The sequence below is a fragment of the Pecten maximus genome, chromosome 4 (assembly GCF_902652985.1).
Source record: "Pecten maximus chromosome 4, xPecMax1.1, whole genome shotgun sequence".
In the NCBI taxonomy this organism is placed as follows: domain Eukaryota; kingdom Metazoa; phylum Mollusca; class Bivalvia; order Pectinida; family Pectinidae; genus Pecten; species Pecten maximus.
The window spans coordinates 10280590-10292623 of NC_047018.1; the positions used below are offsets into that span (position 1 = coordinate 10280590).

Here is a 12034-nt window from a genome sequence, read left to right on the forward strand (position 1 = left end):
ACATCTGACAGGAAATCTGACAATAAATCTATCATCAAAGTTGTCTATTGCATTCCATAAACTGATATGATTTTAATAGAGGTGGATTTTATCCTATGTTCATGACACTTAATCTAACTTATTGAATGGATAGTAAGCCATTCTATTTTGAGACTGTACAATTAGCCATTTTGTTTTGAGACTATACAATTAGCCATTTTGTTTTGAGACTATACAATTAGCCATTTTGTTTTGAGGCTATTGAAGAAGGCATTTTCTTTTGAGGCTGTATAATAATCAATTTATTTTGAGGCTGTTGAAAGTTATTTTGTTACAATTATAGTTTATTATACTTTATTTTAAGTTTGTCATTTTAGAGGTTCATGCTAAAAGTTTAGGACACATTCGAATACCTAAGCTATTTTATTCTAAACTTCTGTTTTTTTAAAGGTACATGCTACAAAGGTCGAGGACAGTGGTACAATGGTACACTCAATGTGACTAGGTCCGGCAAGGCCTGTCAGGCTTGGGCAGCCAGCTTCCCTCATACTCATCGTCGACCACCCTCTGTTTTCCCAACACTACAGAATTCTGAAAACTACTGTCGGAATCCTGGGGCAGAGGAGAGTTCCCCATGGTGTTACACCATGGAGAAACATTCACGTTGGGAATTGTGTGATATTCCAAAGTGTGGTAAGTGTGACAGTAGAAAAATTCATACTCAAACCTGGTGTTTTATTGTGATAACTTATCAATGATAAGTAAGATGTTCAAATGCTGGTAGATATCTTTTTCTTGTCCTTGAAGAATATTGTTTATGTGTTATTAAGTGATGTATACATGTTGTCTTTCTGTTACAGCAAACCCTGTACCACAGGATGAAAGGGAGACGGAGGAACAGCCTCGTTTTACCTTGTTGGCCATATTGATTGTTACCATAGTAACCTCAGTTGGTGTTTTTGTGATTGGACTCATAATTGTGCTGTGTTACCAAATCGTTAGCCAGCGTAAACAACAGGTCAAGTACAACAGCACTCCTACTGATGACCTTGATATTGACATTGACAAGTTGACACCAAACATCTCCTACCATAAGGTGTCTGAAACACTTAAATTAAGTCCAAAGCTTGAAGGATTAGAATATCCAAGGAATGATATTGTGTACATCAAAGATATTGGACAGGGTGCTTTTGGACGTGTTTTCAAAGCAAAAGCTCCAAATCTTTCAAAGGATGGTGATGACTCAATCATTGCAGTAAAGATGCTAAAAGATGATGCTTCAGATGACTTATTGCAAGACTTCAGCCGAGAAGCCTCCTTAATGGCCGAGTTCAAGCATCCAAATATTGTCAAACTGTTGGGAGTATGTGCAATTGGAAAACCCATGTGTTTGTTGTTTGAGTACATGACAAAATGGGATTTGAATGAGTACTTAAGACGTTCCAGTCCAGAGCACTATATTGTGATGCGTCCTGCTGTGAATGTGTACGAGGAGTTACCACTACTGGACAATGTTGACCAGTTGTACATCTCAATGCAGATAGCTGCAGGCATGGTGTATCTCTCCGAGAGAGGTTATGTTCATCGTGACTTAGCAACAAGGAACTGTCTTGTTGGGGAAAATCTGACCGTAAAAATCGCAGATTTCGGTCTAGCACGGAGTGTGCACACTATTGACTACTATAAAGGTAGCGAACATGACGCAATCCCGATTCGGTGGATGCCACTGGAGTCCATTCTCTACAACAAGTTTACTGCAGAGTCTGATGTCTGGTCATTTGGTGTTCTCATATGGGAGATTTTCTCATTTGCCCTTCAGCCATACTATGGTATGACACATGAAGAGGTCATCAAATTCATAAAGGATGGTAAGATGTTGGCATGTCCTGAAAACACACCAAAGCAGGTGTATGACTTGATGCGCCTTTGCTGGAGTCGCAAACCAATGCATAGGCCGCCATTCCCAACCTTGTACAGCTCAATCAAGGTCATGCATGATGAATTGCAAAAGAAAAAAATTCGAGAAAAAGTGTGACCAAAAAAGGAGGCAAACAACTTTGTGATTTATTGGGAAAATACAACTTTGTAAAGATGAAGAGAAAATGTGATTTATTTAAGTATGATCTGTAAACTAATGAACAAAACTGGAAGAGAGTATGATATACTTCACTGAGGAAATTGGTGGGATGGTGTTCATACAGTTATAGACTTCCATGGGTTTAGCTCAGGTTTTACTAACCCAAAAGGACTGCCAGTACATTTTTAACAATCCTATTGATCTTGTATAGAACTGTAGTACTGATATTATTATGTAATTCACCGACAAAGTTTGAAGGTCAAATCTGTCCGAAAGTTGTAAATTTAGTATCTGTAGGGAAAACATTTTGGGGAGAAGCTTAAATGTGAAATACTTTTATGAAACTTAAAGTATTTAATTTGTATGATCAAAAAGTGTTTTTTTCCTCAGATATATATTTTTAGCCCACCATCATCAGATGGTGGGCTATTCAAATCGCCCTGCGTCCGTGGTCCGTCGTCCGTCCGTCCGTCCGTCCCTCCCTCCGTCCGTCCGTCCGTCCGTCCGTCCGTCCGTAAACAATTCTTGTTATCGCTAATCCTCAGAAAGTACTGAAGGGATCTTTCTCAAATTTCATATGTAGGTTCCCCTTGGTGCCTAGTTATGCATATTGCATTTTGGGACCGATCGGAAAACAACATGGCCGACAGGCAGCCATCTTGGATTTTGACCATTGAAGTTTGTTATCGCTATTTCTGAGAAAGAGCTGAAGGGATCTTTCTCAAATTTCATATGTTGGTTTCCCTTGGTGCCTAGTTATGCATATTGCATTTTGGGACCGATCGGAAAACAACATGGCCGACAGGCAGCCATCTTGGATTTTGACAATTGAAGTTTGTTATCGCTATTTCTAAGAAAGTACTGAAGGGATCTTTCTCAAATTTGATATGTGGGTTTCCCTTGGTGCCTAGTTATGCATATTGCATTTTGGGACCGATCGAAAAACAACATGGCCGACGGGCAGCCATCTTGGATTTTGACAATTGAAGTTTGTTATCGCTATTTCTGAGAAAGTACTGAAGGGATCTTTCTCAAATTTTAATATGTAGGTTTCCCTTGGTGCCTAGTTATGCATATTGCATTTTGGGACCGATCGGAAAACAACATGGCCGATGGGCAGCCATCTTGGATTTTGACCATTGAAGTTTGTTATCGCTATTTCTAAGAAAGTACTGAAGGGATCTTTCTCAAATTTCATATGTAGGTTCCCCTTGGTTGCTAGTTATGCATATTGCATTTTGAGACCGATCTGAAAACAACATGGCCGACAGGCAGCCATCTTGGATTTTGACAATTGAAGATTGTTATCGCTATTTCTCAAAAAGCACAGAAGGGATCTTTCTCAAATTTCATATGTAGGTTCCCCTTAGTGCCTAGTTATACATATTGCATTTTGAGACCGATCTGAAAACAACATGGCCGACAGGCAGCCATCTTGGATTTTGACAGTTGAAGTTTGTTATCGCTATTTCTGTGAAAGTACTAAAGGGATCTTTTTCATATTTGTTATGTAGGTTCCCCTTGGTGCTTAGTTATGCATATAGCATTTTGAGACCGATCTGAAAACAACATGGCCGACAGGCAGCCATCTTGGATTTTGACCATTGAAGTTTGTTATCGCTATTTCTAAGAAAGTACTGAAGGGATCTTTCTCAAATTTCATATGTAGGTTCCCCTTGGTGCCTAGTTATGCATATTGCATTTTGAGACCAATCGGAAAACAACATGGCCGACAGGCAGCTATCTTGGATTTTGACAATTGAAGATTGTTATCGCTATTTCTCAAAAAGCACAGAAGGGATCTTTCTCAAATTTCATATGTAGGTTCCCCTTGGTGCCTAGTTATGCATATATCATTTTGAGACCGATCTGAAAACAACATGGCCGACAGGCAGCCATCTTGGATTTTGACAATTGAAGATTGTTATCGCTATTTCTCAAAAAGCACAGAAGGGATCTTTCTCAAATTTCATATGTAGGTTCCCCTTAGTGCCTAGTTATACATATTGCATTTTGAGACCGATCTGAAAACAACATGGCCGACAGGCAGCCATCTTGGATTTTGACAATTGAAGTTTGTTATCGCTATTTCTGTGAAAGTACTAAAGGGATCTTTTTCATATTTGTTATGTAGGTTCCCCTTGGTGCTTAGTTATGCATATAGCATTTTGAGACCGATCTGAAAACAACATGGCCGACAGGCAGCCATCTTGGATTTTGACAATTGAAGTTTGTTATCGCTATTTCTGTGAAAGTACTAAAGGGATTTTTTTCATATTTGTTATGTAGGTTTCCCTTGGTGCCTAGTTATGCATATTGCATTTTGGGACCGATCAGAAAACAACATGGCCGACAGGCAGCCATCTTGGATTTTGACCATTAAAGTTTGTTATTGCCATTTCTGAGAATGTACTGAAGGGATCTTTCTCAAATTTCATATGTAGGTTCCCCTTGGTGCCTGGTAATGCATATCGCATTTTGGGACTGATCGGAAAACAACATGGCCGACAGGCAGCCATCTTGGATTTTGACCATAGAAGTTTGTTATCGCTATTTCTGAGACAGTTTTGATTGGATCTTTCTCCAATTTCATATGTAGGTTCCCCTTGGTGCCTAGTTATGCATATTGCATTTTGAGACCAATCAGAAAACAACATGGCCGACAGGCAGCCATCTTGGATTTCGAAAATTGAAACTGGTTATCACTATTACTAAGAAACTAATGAAGGGATCTTCCTGAAATTTCATATGTAGGTTCCCCTAGGTGCCTAGTTATGCATATTGCATTTTGAGACCAATCGGAAAACAACATGGCCGACAAGCAGCCATCTTGGATTTTGACAATTGAAGTTTGTTATCACTATTTCTCAGAAAGCACTGAAGGAATCTTTCTCAAATTCCATATATATAGGTTCCACTTGGTGCCTAAATCTTAAATTTTATATATAGGTTTCCCTTGTTTGAAAAGTACTAGAGGTTTCTTCTGAGTTTACACAGATTAGTAAGACTTAGAAGAAGAGAAAAGTAGAGAAAAGATCAATCTGACATGGAACCTATAAAGAACATTCAATGGTGGGCGCCAAGATCCCTCTGGGATCTCTTGTTATGAAGTTCAATAATTAATCTACACAAAAGGTTACTTTATTATATGTAAAGGTTTAATTGTATAGAAATTAGATCTTGTAAAACATTTCATTTAATTCTTCACATAAGATCCGTTACACAGAGGTCCGATTACAAATTAAGTTTGTCTATGTCTCAAATATCAGCTTTTAAAAAAAAATCTGATATAATACCTTAGAATTCTGTGTAGAATGATATTTCATTGAATTTGTGCTATTGTTTGTTTTTTAAAGTGTGTTCAAATTCTTGGCTTGGTAATAAATAAGGTTAGTAGTGTTAATAGAATTACATAAAAAATGTTGCTGGTGATATTGTAAATAGCTGTGATATACAGAGAGCAAGTGATTGGCAACATAACTTGTACCCTAATGTTACTCAAGGACTTACCTTCTCAACAGAACGGGAATTGTTTTCTTTTGAAAATCACTACAATCATGATTTAGTTTCTAATTCATTGTAGTTTTATACAACATGTAGATTAAGCTATGTTATTATTTCTTAGACCATTTAACCATTAAATTAATAATTCAAACAAAAGGCAGCAGAAGTTATTATGTAACCATGGTAACTGCATGTCTACCCTCAATGTTATTCTTGATGTCAAAACTCCAATACCACCAGGAAATCTGTTAGATCCAAATGTTGCTTTCCTTTCACATACACACTGTCACATCAATCTTTCTCCGGTCAATGTCTCAAGTACCAGTATGTGTTATCATTCAGATTGTGTGTATTAACTTAGCTTGAAACAGATAAAAACCAATTCTTAGTGTGATTATAAATTTTCAAGTTTTCAGAATACTGCAAATCTCTAAAATTAAAATCATCTTGGTAACCGACTTGTCAAGGAATCAAAGTCCTACACACCAATGTATAGTGACAATGAATAGTTAGTAAAGTGTCTCCCAATAAAAAAGAGAATGTGGTAATGTGAAGGTTATAGTTAACAGAATGTGGTAATGTGAAGGTTATAGTTAACAGAATGTGGTAATGTGAAGGTTATAGTTAACAATGTGAAGGTTATAGTTAACAGAATGTGGTAATGTGAAGGTTATAGTTAACAATGTGAAGGTTATAGTTAACAGAATGTGGTAATGTGAAGGTTATAGTTAACAATGTGAAGGTTATAGTTAACAGAATGTGGTAATGTGAAGGTTATAGTTAACAATGTGAAGGTTATAGTTAACAGAATGTGGTAATGTGAAGGTTATAGTTAACAGAATGTGGTAATGTGAAGGTTATAGTTAACAATGTGAAGGTTATAGTTAACAGAATGTGGTAATGTGAAGGTTATAGTTAACAATGTGAAGGTTATAGTTAACAGAATGTGGTAATGTGAAGGTTATAGTTAACAATGTGAAGGTTATAGTTAACAGAATGTGGTAATGTGAAGGTTATAGTTAACAATGTGAAGGTTATAGTTAACTGATGTCCATACTATTGTGACAGTCACAGAGGAGAAGTCGTTGGAAAACCTGGGCTCCTTCCAAGACTGTCACTGTTAGTTTGAGTTTACACCAGTCCAATGTCCATTTATATCTTTAAATTGATATAGAGGTTAGTGTGCAGACCTTATTGAAACATCATTACAGAAAATGTGCTGTACATTAGTAGATACAATTAACATAATTCCTTTTTGAGATTTTCTGACACTAAGAGTTTTACAGAGCCCTTCATTCACTGTAGCCTAGCCATATTGTCAGAAATTTTTTGGTATATTTTTTGTGTGTCTATGAACCTGTCACCATTTTTACATTTTGATGATCTTGGCATTACACTGCTGTCATGCTCTATCCTACATCTCTCCATCCTACATAGTCATCACGTTACAGAGGAAACAAGGCCGTGCTGGAGGTCCTCACAGATTTGGGGCTACCCCTTGACATTACTTATTATAAGGTCAAACATAAACATCACCCAGCATCAGAGCAAAGTATATCACCATGGTTACCAGTCTAAACTTGACATGTGTATCTGTCAATGACATCTTCCATTACTTCCTTACATCACATTGTTTTATTTTAGATAAATTCTTTTCTTAGCCAAAAAATGTTTTATTTCAGATAAATTCTTTTCTTAACCAAAAAAATGTCAGAAGGTACCACTGTACACTCCCGGATTTCTCTGGGGTTGTATCATACATATAACAACAGACTTCTTAAACTGCTTAGAGGATTCCCTATGTTCTAAGGAGCGTTCTCCCACTGGATTCTTTATGTCTGAGGAGGACTGTTAAAACATGGGGTTTCCTCTCATTTACTGGACAGGTCAAGGCTTCCCAGCTGGTTGGTTTTGTTTTGTATTGTAGGGTGACCCAATACAGTTTCATTTGTCAATGTCCAGCAAGGATATGAAAATGTTTAGGTTTTAAACTCACCAAAACAATAGTTTCACAGAAACATCAGTGGAGTATAATTTGAATTTGGCATGGACAAGTCAAATTTCTTATCTTGGCAAAATCTTTAAAAAAGGGATATGATATAAATTAATTAATATGAATAAATCTATTCTACACAATGTTGTGGTACGCCCATTCTGGCAGTGTGTTACTACGAGATAAAACAAAAGTTTTTCTGTTAGGGAGGTCTCTGCCAGATAGACAAATGGTTTATACAGTATGTTACATCAAAGAAATACTAATTAGATAAAAGTGCTGACTAATGATGTCTTGAAAGCATGTAAATTTGATCAACACAATTAACATAAATTGGTAGATGATAGTGAACATCTGTAGGCTATATAAAAAGGTTGTCCCCCACAGCTCTAACCACTGGTTATGTAATTAGCTGCAATATCCAGGGCAGGGCTGACTTAGTGGTAATTAACGGGTATTTGTCAATATAATCCTGGGAAATGTTAACGCAGCAAGGGTGAATTACCACTTCTAACATATCACATGCTTGTCCACATCATTAGTCAGCTGTTCAGTACATTCAGATCAACTTTTCTCCACATCTATAACATTTGGACCGTTCTGTCAGACATGCTTTCCTTATCCTGAGATTTCCTGTTCCACCAAATAGCTAGTTAGTCATATCAGTACTGCTGTTACCAAACCGATGTCTTCATTCAACATGGATGTTCAAACATATTTCTGAAATACAAATACTGTTGTTCTAACACTACTGTTCTAACCACCTGTCTCAAAAAGAACCCTTAAAGAAATTCCCTGATGGTCAGTGTTTTTCTTTGCTAGTTAGTGATTCCCTGATGGTCAGTGTTTTTCTTTGCTAGTTAGTGAACTGTCAATGAGCAAGACTTCTTAACTGTGACATGCTGTTCTGAATGGTGATGTTGTAACCACTTGGCCTTTCGCCATACTGTCTATACACCACATTGCTTGCCTGCATGTCTTCATGATTACACATTCCTTAATCATCAGGGATGTATACATGGTTTACAAAAATCATATAAGAAAAGAAACATTGACATCTTTATATGTTTGTGAGATATACAAAAGTTAAAACGGAAAAGATGTGCTCAAAATTGTAAAAAAAAAAGGTTTTGTGAGGCATGAACATTGCAGTGTTCAGATGGGTATGTGATGAATACATTGTAGGTCTTACACATGTACAGGTCTTATTGTATGTATAGAGTCAGAATTCTCCTGAGATTTTTTTATCATTTGAAGAATTGAACATTTTTAAAGGTTGACGATAGTATGTGTAGAACTAAACTACTCAAGAAGTGGTTCATTTGGATGTGTAGTGTTAGAAATCTCCAAGGGAATCCCCAGTAACATGTCAGCTGGCTTCAGATGTGTTTCTACACCATCCTTTTCCCCAAATTAATCACCTTTACAGTCGTTTTTTTAAGACCTCAAGTTTTTTTGATAGCACTGAAGGACACTTGGTCTACTGCTGATTGGTAGGAACATTCAGCAAAGTGCCTGGGAATGTTGGAGGCAAAACATGGCAGCACGGAGCCGAGAAATATGATCATGAGATTTAGAGGAGAGGATATAGATATTATCTAGGTTATATCACTAAAAGATATGTTCTAAAGCATAAATATTAATCTGTTCAAGTCCTTAGATCAGACTTTTGAATCAACACATAAAATTCAATTTGCTTTTAATTATGGTGTACGGAGCCCCCTGGCATGTCCTGTAGGCTGAGATTACATCGGGTATTCCACGGGTTATCTCGGGAGATGTATAGAGCTTCAGATAAGCAACCATTTTATCCACTTTTTGCAGCAAAGCCTCCGATAAAAATGTGCTATACGTTTAGCAGAGTTGATATTTTTATTACACACAGATTGCTGAGCTGATAGTCTCACTGTAGGCCTGGTGATACATCCCGGGGAATATTTTTAAATGTAAAAACGTTGACTTGATGTCTATTTCACACCATTGACTAGAACAGTTCATCCAGAAGATGTTGACATGTTTTAGAGTAGAGGTTGTTCAGCTCTCTTAAAGAGGGGTTACCTCACTAGTGTGGAATCTATAGTATATGATGGGTACCATGACAAAGTGCTACTTGTCACTCTGTGAGTTCACATTGTTTTTATGAATGAAAGTGTTTTTTGTGTTGAGAGTTAGAAAGATTTGTCAAATTTGAATACTAAATTTGAAAAAAAAAGTCATCAGGCACATGATATATTTAGGAATATCACCAATTTGACTTGATTCACTTATAGTTTATGAGTGTCAGAGGGTGTGTGTGTGTGTGTGTGTGTGAGGGTGATTGAGGGTGTGTGTAAGGGTGAGGGTGATTGAGGGTGTGTGTATGTGATAGAGTTTGTGAGTATACAATAACACCAGTGATCTCTACAACACAGCTATATATATAGTGCTACTTTCACTGTCTCCATAGACTTGCACAAGTCCAGGCATGGTTCACTACATTTCAAATTTCAAAAAATTTGTTTCATTTTAATTTATGTCGATATTTATATGAACATTTAGCATACATTTAACATAACATTGATCAAAGTGTTGTCATGATATGTGTTAACAGGACACCGCTTCATTATAGGGGAATGTTTGTCACATACTTGTAGGGGCCTGTGCAAGTCTAATGTCTCTCTGTGAGTTTTTGTGTTATCATTTGCTTGGTGCTGTTCATTTATAAATTAAGATTTTTGCCTGTTTTTGATTACTCATCATTTATGTGTTGTGTACCTGTACAACTTTGTACAAGAGGAGGACTGGTTGGAGAATAAAGTATGAAAATATATCTTACTGTTTGTTTTATTGAATCAAATTTACTGACAAAAAGTATTGAAGGACATCTGTCATTTTGACATTACAATGAAGTAAGACCTACTAATGACCACAGTTTCTGATGATGTATCAAAATCATTTGTAATCCAGTTCAAAGGATATAGATTCTGGTTCGGTATAGCTAACCAGAGACTTCAATATTGATATTGAGGTATCTGGGAAAACATAGTGAACAGTTCTATATGAAAGTATCATGTAAATGTATGGTTAAACTAAAGCTGCAAAAGTATTCTTGGCCTAAATATGAATTGGCCTATACTATGTGACAGTCATTTTTCTTATGGGATTATAATTCTTCAATATCGAGATCTTTGACTTCTGGGGTATAAAAGGACTGTTTCAAGTCCTTCCATAAATGGACAATTTTTCAATGAAATACTGGTATATGATTGGCAAGTCTCGTCTGCTTTGATGGCCAGTGATATCTGATTTAAGCAAATTTACAAGACTACCCGACCTCTGAATTTGTTTTGCATGTGTAACAATGTAGTGTTGTTACATTATTGTCCACTGATATGCATCATCAGGTATTTACTTTAGTTTAGGTTTATGTGGGGTTTCCTGATTTCCTTGCTAGATTTCCACACTCCTGGTGTACATTTGTATCACTAACAAGTCCTATACGCGCTCATGAAAATATCAAAATATTAGCCACATGAGGAAAATATATTTGGTATTACTGAAGACATTTTTCAATTATAAAGGTTATAACAGTAGAGTCAAAAATGAAATACACTGCATCATACAACTGTCTCCTCCTTCCCAGACTTGTCAGTGATGCTAAGGGTCTACAGTGTTGATATCTTAATGGCAACTGAGGAAACTCTAAATCCAACAACCCACTGATACCTGTTTCCCGACTGATAACAACCCTCTTGTACCTGATTCACGACTGAGGTAACAACCCTCTTGTACCTGTTTCATGACTGTGGTAACAGCCCTCTTGTACCTGTTTCACGACTGAGGTAACAGCCCTCTTGTTCCTGTTTCACGGCTGAGGTAACAGCCCTCTTGTACTTGTTTCACGACTGTGGTAACAGCCCTCTTGTTCCTGTTTCACGACTGAGGTAACAGCCCTCTTGTTCCTGTTTCACGGCTGAGGTAACAGCCCTCTTGTACTTGTTTCACGACTGAGGTAACAGCCCTCTTGTTCCTGTTTCACGGCTGAGGTAACAGCCCTCTTGTTCCTGTTTCACGACTGAGGTAACAGCCCTCTTGTTCCGGTTTCACGACTGAGGTAACAACCCTCTTGTACCTGTTTCACGGCTGAGGTAACAGCCCTCTTGTACCTGTTTCACGACTGAGGTAACAGCCCTCTTGTTCCTGTTTCACGACTGAGGTAACAGCCCTCTTGTTCCTGTTTCACGACTGAGGTAACGACCCTCTGGTACATGTACCTGTTTCATGGCTGAGGTAACAGCCCTCTTGTTCCGGTTTCATGACTGAGGTAACAGCCCTCTTGTTCCTGTTTCACGGCTGAGGTAACAGCCCTCTTGTACCTGTTTCACGACTGAGGTAACAGCCCTCTTGTTCCTGTTTCACGACTGAGGTAACAGCCCTCTTGTTCCTGTTTCATGACTGAGGTAACGACCCTCTGGTACATGTACCTGTTTCATAGCTGAGGT

The 12034-nt window shown here is 37.5% G+C and overlaps 1 protein-coding gene and 1 long non-coding RNA gene across 4 annotated transcripts in view; both read left to right on the plus strand.

Moving 5' to 3' along the window:
- The window catches only part of LOC117325193 (muscle, skeletal receptor tyrosine protein kinase-like), a 76344-nt gene extending 73891 nt beyond the window's left edge, over positions 1–2453 (plus strand). For both annotated transcript variants that reach the window (XM_033881217.1, XM_033881218.1), the window contains exons 8-9: positions 430–672; positions 840–2453. In XM_033881217.1, coding sequence (XP_033737108.1) covers positions 430–672; positions 840–2014 — 1418 coding nt within the window. In that variant the 3' untranslated portion in view covers positions 2015–2453. The remainder of the gene's footprint in view (positions 1–429; positions 673–839) is intronic.
- Positions 2454–5162: 2709 nt separating this feature from the next.
- On the plus strand, positions 5163–10362 carry LOC117325195. Of its 2 annotated transcripts, none has more exons than XR_004532212.1 (2): positions 5163–6541; positions 6573–10362. It is a non-coding gene; the product is annotated as an uncharacterized LOC117325195 (long non-coding RNA). The 2 variants fall into 2 exon arrangements; XR_004532211.1 differs by having other exon boundaries at positions 6594–10362.
- The last annotated feature ends 1672 nt before the right edge of the window (positions 10363–12034 follow it).